This window comes from Monopterus albus, unplaced genomic scaffold, assembly GCF_001952655.1.
Source record: "Monopterus albus unplaced genomic scaffold, M_albus_1.0 scaffold63.1, whole genome shotgun sequence".
NCBI lineage: Eukaryota > Metazoa > Chordata > Actinopteri > Synbranchiformes > Synbranchidae > Monopterus > Monopterus albus.
In genome coordinates this window covers 1,942,488-1,949,159 of record NW_018127943.1, presented here as the reverse complement: position 1 = coordinate 1,949,159, position 6,672 = coordinate 1,942,488, and the positions used below count along the sequence as shown (strand labels likewise).

The 6,672-nt window shown below is 40.9% G+C and overlaps 1 protein-coding gene across 5 annotated transcripts in view; it reads right to left on the bottom strand.

The window, feature by feature from the left end:
- Positions 1 to 570: 570 nt before the first annotated feature.
- LOC109962356 (regulator of G-protein signaling 6-like) overlaps positions 571 to 6,672 on the bottom strand; it is a 71,953-nt gene continuing 65,851 nt past the window's right edge. For all 5 annotated transcript variants that reach the window (XM_020604024.1, XM_020604025.1, XM_020604023.1 and 2 more), the window contains exons 14-18: positions 5,821 to 5,946; positions 4,611 to 4,797; positions 3,080 to 3,169; positions 2,795 to 2,848; positions 571 to 2,030 (exon numbers count right to left, since the gene is read on the bottom strand). In XM_020604024.1, the coding sequence (XP_020459680.1) occupies positions 1,980 to 2,030; positions 2,795 to 2,848; positions 3,080 to 3,169; positions 4,611 to 4,797; positions 5,821 to 5,946 (508 nt within the window). In that variant the 3' untranslated portion in view covers positions 571 to 1,979. The remainder of the gene's footprint in view (positions 2,031 to 2,794; positions 2,849 to 3,079; positions 3,170 to 4,610; positions 4,798 to 5,820; positions 5,947 to 6,672) is intronic.

The following is a 6,672-nucleotide window of genomic DNA, read 5'->3' as shown; positions in this document are numbered from 1 at the left end:
CTGGCTGAAAATACTTGTAAAATATATTCTTGCTAACATCACGCAGATGTTTTGTGTTTCTTGACACATTTTTAGAAAAATAATCCTGCAATGTGCCGGATTTTGTAATGTACTGATGCTCCACTGGATGGTGCTACTACACTTTACAACTACTACCATGACACAGGCTGCATCCACTTTACACTGTCAAAATGCTCTGCATGTTGAGGGAATGAGAATGGTCTACTATTAGATTTGCTAAAAAAAATTTTAAATGGATTTTTAAAGCTTCACAGAAGTTACAGCTATGATGCTTTTTTAATTAAACTGGTAATTAGCACCAAATTACATATATACAGTATGTCATCCTGATTTAACTCGGTATACTGTCCCAAAGAAGGCATTTACATTGACCAGCACTTACATTCCTGATGCACTAGAGGGCAGTGTGTGACTACAAAGACCAAAGATGTACCTGTTTGGATGAACTTGTATTCAGACTTCAAAAGCTGGTGTCTCCATTACCCCATGATTTTTCTGATTCGAAGGTGGATTTCTTTGCAGCTCCTAGAGGAATTAGATGGACACAGATTAAATGATAGGCCAAACCTCTTTTATTATCATCACGGTCCTCTTTATATAAGGTGAACAACGATTAGAGGTCAGCCCACTAAATGCTGTGCAGCGGCTGCCTGAAGTGGAATGTTCAGAAGATAAAATAAAGCCTAATATTCTTCCAAAAGGCTCATTTAAAGTAAAACGCCACATTTTTGCAAAAAAGATGAACCTGGCCTTACCTTTGATGACATCAAGAGTACACCTCTGTGTGTTCAGTGCGGCTCTTACAAGGCTTTAAGCACTGCCTGCTAAAAACACAATGTCCTTACAGTGGCAGCAGTCATCAGTTCCATCAGTGTTTTTATTATATTATGGGAATATTCAAAAACTTTTGTCACCACTGTGCTGCACCCCCACCTCTATGTTAGAGCCTATCCTGAACTGGTGCATTTCATATAACCCTTCCTGGTCCTTTAGACCAGCAGGCTAACAGGCTGTTAACAAACAATAAAAAACACATCCCCACCTGAAAATGTTTCCGCGGCTATGCTCTTGTTAGTGACTTCTACAGTTTGTGTAGATGACACTTTTCCTTTTCAGCCACTGAAAACAAACACTCAAAAAAGCTGATGCGCTCAGAAATTTGAACAAATATTTCCCCTTTACCCGTTTTCCAGGAAAGACCTACAGTACAGTACCAGAGCAGGCCAAGGTGAGAGGAGAAAACGTACAGGTTTTCATCTGGAGTTTTAATCGGCCTGTAATGAGCATAAAACAGACAGTTTATACACTATGATTATTAACCAGCTATACCAATACTGGACACACAGAAGATGTTCATCTTGTGTCCTCCCATGTCCCACTCACTACATGTTGGTGTACTACTTCACCTGTTTCACCATTAAAGCAGCAGTGTAAAGAGCAGAAGTTCAGTTGAGTGCACAACCATAAACCCCTCTTTCCCCTAAATATCCTAATATATATATGAGACAAAACAGCTAATTACAGCATTAATCTAAGTCTCATTTTGGATTGGTCAAGGCATTCAAGCATTCCATGTTTATATTACTGGAACAAAAAGTCTCTTCAGCTACCATATTAACATGTGTAGACAGTAGATAAAGATAAACAACAGAGCCTGGCATGATGCAGGCTTGTCATTCAAAACCTCCTAGAGAGCAGAAGCAATTATCCTCTAGTCTACACTGTGATGGCGCTGTCCAGGTGTCAGGTCTAGTGACTTATTGCATGCTCGCTGTCCTCCTAACTGATCCAAGGTGAGTTTCAAACATGCTGGTCCAGTCCAGCAGTCTGGGCTCTTTTGGCGCCCTCATCCACCTCCCACAGCTACATCAAAACACCCCAGGGTCCTCTTCCACCTGCTCCCTGGAGGTAAGCAGTTCATCTGGGTTTGGTTCCTCCTACTCTTGATCCAGGCCTTGTCAGGATGACTGCATGAGGCCCGTCAGTCGTTTGCCTGTGAGTGACTTGCCCTGGGAGAGAACAGAGAGAACGAGGAAGGTGAGGTTGACAGCTGTCCAAAGAGTTCCTGAGGATTTAAAACCAAAGCAGTGTGGGAGGAAAACTGAAAGAAAAGAAATGCCTGATCTGCATAAATGTTTTAAAGCTCAAAATACTAATAAACATTAACAGCATAGATCCAACAGCAATCAAACTCCAAAGCCCGTTGTGTTCAGTACATTGTCTTAATCTCCTTATTTAGCTGTAATTTCACATAAACCCCTCCTTTTATGTATATAACTTCTCCTCCTACAAGCAATTCTTTGTTCATAGTTATACATCTGGACATACAGTATTAATAGTGCAAAGAACACCATGTTCCTCTCAGTCAACAAATCAACAGACCATTCCTTAAAACCAGTATTAGAGAAAGACGACATCCCCTTAGGGAAGGAGCCAACGTGCAGACGCAATAGATGTGCAAGTCTGAGTATCAGTGAAAGTGTCTGAACGTCTGAGAACAGGCGATTGTTACATTAAAATGTATCTTGATTATTAAAGTAAATGAGAGCAGAATAGTAAAACGCCAGCAAGAAACGGCTTCACAGCTCGTGATCTAACACCATACAGGAGCTTAATAACACTTTCTCTGCACCAATGCTCCAGGTTTGTTCCCACAAAAGTGAGTCACTGTAATTTCCCTTTCTATTTTTGGTTGGGGTGACACAGAATGGGTTTGTACTATAGCGTATACAATACTTTGCTGAATGTAGAATTAACACACTGGAAAACTTACTACACTGCGAGTGAACTTCTCCAGCGAGGTGCGTCGCCCCTGCTCCGTTTCAAGCTGGGGGGGCAGAAGCAGTAAAAAGTAAGTTCGACACATCTCACACAAACAAATGAAAGTGCTAAAGACTATGAATTTGTTCACATTTAAGGGTCAGTTCACTAAAATTGCAAAACACTGCAATTATTGCTTGTTGCTTGGGTTGGGAATTTGTGAGCCAGCCCCTTTACAAAGCAGCCGTGGTCTGTACACTTCAGTTTGTGCATTGCCAGTGCTGCTATACACACATACTTTCTTCCGTGCCATCAGCAGGTCCTGATACACGTTGGATCGCAGGAAGCGTGCATAGCTGTCACTTTTCATCAGCTTGTAGATGTGGTCCTGATCGGAGAGAGCGAGGGTGAGAGACAGAGAGAAAGTTAGTGAACATGGATGTGAGAAAATGTTTTAGGAGGAGGAAGGAGGGTGGGTAATTCTAAACTGCTGCTGTGCTAAACAAGATCGTCACCGAGGGAGAACGATGGTTATAGCAACATAATGAAAGGAGAAATCATTTCTTTTTTATTTAGCTTTACTCTTATAACAGGAGAGGAGATTTAATAGACGCCACCCAACCCCCAACACTTCCTTCCTCCCAGTGAAGCGTATTCTTTAGACATCACTCTGCAATATAAACCCATTAGCTGATAGTGGTGGAGCGTGTAAGAAAGACAAATGGGGTGGCCAACAGTGTAGGATAGAGTTTGTGAAGAGGCACCACTGACACTGATCACCTGAAGCAATATAAATTAAAAGGGAGCTACAACCACTCTGAATGGAAGAGAGGGTGCACATGCTAAGACTTCTCATTAGTCACACTTAGCTCTTTGACCTCAATAAGAAAAAGTATTAGCAGGTTATTATATGTTGCAAGAAAATCACGAAGCCTTTAGGGAGTTTGGTCCTGTGTGTGTTGATGCTGTCTGGTCTGAGGTGCCTCGGGTTGTAGCCTGAACAGAATGTGTCCAGGATACTGCTGATCCTTGAGGATGGCCTGTACTTTGTTTCTGCAGCAGTGGGTGTGCTGACTGTCTACGGAGGGCAGATGAGAGCCAGTGATCATCTCTGCAGTATTAATGACTCTCTGGAGAGCTTTTCTCTTACTTCATGTTGTATTTCTATACCACGCAGTAATCGCTCTGGTCAGGATGTTCTTAATACGTCATCTGTAGACCTTGGCGAGGGGCTGATGGCTAAGCCCTACTTTTTTTTTAAACAGCCATACAAGGTAAAGCTGCTGCTGAGCTTTCTTTACTGTGACCATGGTACTGGAGATTTGAACCTGTGCACCTGCTCAGGCTGTGCAATCTGGTGCAGGATGATGTGCAGACAGCTATGTCTCAGAGCTTTACTCTTTATCCATTGTATTCTGTATAATAAAAGGCAACAAGTGTATCATTTATGTGTATTATTGAATTTCATTTCAGACAGGCAGGTTAACATTTCACCTGACAGGCTAGGATGAGGAGGGTTTGGCTCTTACTCTAAATGCCACTGGATTATTTAAATGTAATTTATACTTACCAGCTGTAGATACTGTTATTCTAGTGTGTGAGTGAACAAGGATTTTAAAGGGATTGTAGTTACAGTTTTTCCTGTGAAATGTTTCATTAATATTGTAAATGTTACCACTGGAGTCCTGTAATATTTATAATGTATAAGGAGAATATTTGACTACTTTTAATGACCAATTTCTAAATATAGTTTTGTGTAATAATAACTTGCTAACAAGGATCTACAAGTGGAACAAATTTCTCTCTTCATGTGTCTGTTATTTCCTAACCTGCGCGTCCTCATAGCTGTATCGTCCGGGGTCTTTCAGGTTCTGACTGGTGCGTTCGTAGCTGTGCGAGTCCAGATTGATGGGGCTGGGGGCTCCTTCTGCCAGGAACTCTGCCCAAATGTCCTGCGCCCTCTGTGCAACATCTTGCTGTGGCATCTTCTTCAGGTCCTGAACTGCCAACCAGAACCTGCCACAGGATAAATCATATGCACCTCAGATACTGATTTGATTTTAAAAGTACCTAAACAATTCCTAAAGCCATTTTTAGGCATTAATTTGAGATATTTCAATAAGACGTTCTCAGAGTAAAAAGGTGGCTAAATGCAGGAAAGCAGGTTGTAAATATCACAGTTTGACTGCCTCCAGGAGGAATCTGTCATGGTCTTCATCTGTTTGGATCTGTGGAGTGTTTGAGCACTAATATAGAGAGAAACGCGTCTGGGATCTGCTTCTGACTTTTCACTCAGTGTCACTCTCTTTCTGTAGTGCTCCCCTAGAAGCTCCCTCATAAACCAAAAGCAATTAAAGATCAGGAAAAAGGGGAACAAGAGGGATAGCATGGAGAGCCTGGGTGTCTGAGAATATGTGTTGTTTAAGGGATTTATCTCAAACCAATTGGTTTTCAGCTGTGAAATGGGGAAGCAAATGGATGAATGACTATGAGTGCATATTATACTTCAGCTAGAAAGTGCTTTGTGTGTTTCATTAAATAGCAACGAATGTCATATATGAAGAACAAAGTCAAATGCTACCTTCCACCAAAACAATGCAGTGGTTAAAGGATTAGTTAGATGATGTCGAGCCTCTTGTTTTAAATTAGCTGGTAAGAATTTGGGGCTGATCCCTGAAAAAAACCTTCATTTTTGATCAAAATATGAATGAATGTTTTGTGGCTTTTTCAGAGCTGTGCAAGTTTGAGTATTAATTATACAGTGATTCAATAAGTATTCAGAGCCTTTCAAGTTTTCCACTTTTTATGTTTCAGACTCATCTTGAAATAGATTCTTTTTCCTCATCATCTACATACAATACTTCACAATGATAAAGTGAAAACAGGTTTTTGGAGTGTTTTGTCATTTTACTACAAATAAAAGACCCTTTGTTTTGACACTTGTACTTCAGCTGTGGTGCTTCCTACTCCCATCAATAGTCCCTGAGATGCTTCTGCAGCTTGATTACAGTCCACCCTTGTTTCATCTGGTGTTCTTACCGCAGGTTTTCAGAGCTAAACTCTGACTCCAGGAACTTGAGGAAGAGCTTCTGTCCTACCAGGTCCTTCAGTGCCTCCTCCAGAGAGAAACCCCACTTCTTTACTCTCTGCTGACTGGGCTCCTTACTGGGAGAGATGGGGGAGGGTGGAAAAAAAAAAGAGATGGAGGCAGTATGAACATCCACTTGAAGCTGCTGCAGGTCGAGATTACAAAGAGATTGGAAGAGATTAAAATACAAGGATATGGTGGAGAGAGGTTCAATGCAGGGAGAGCTGACAGATGAATGGTTTTACAACAGTAAAACCTATCATTTAATTGGAAGATAGATGAAGGGGTCGCTGGACCCTCAGATGTATGAAGAAGAAACACGCAGGTATATTGATATCTGTGACGGCAGATGAGCGTTTGACCCATGTACGGAATGAGGCAAGTGATTTGTTACAGAAGTTAATAGATTTTGAGGGACTGGAGATGGAACTGAACACAATTGGAAATACTGAAATTCATTATCATGAACCGGACGAAGATTTTGACCCTGAAAAAAGCTTTTTTAAGAACTCTGAAAATAACTGCAAGTATTACACGGATGAGCAGTTTAACAGTAATGTCAAGACTGAAAACAAATTATCACTAATTCACTTTAATAGCAGAAGTTTATACGCAAACTTTCAGAGTATAAAACATTATCTTAGTAGTCTAAAACGTTCTTTTAATATAATTGCTATTTCTGAGACTTGGATTAACACTGTAAGAGGATTAACACTGACCTTGAAGGCTATGACTTGGTATGCACAAACAGAGAGAATAAGATGGGAGGTGGTGTGGCCTTGTACATAGATAAAAACTTTTGT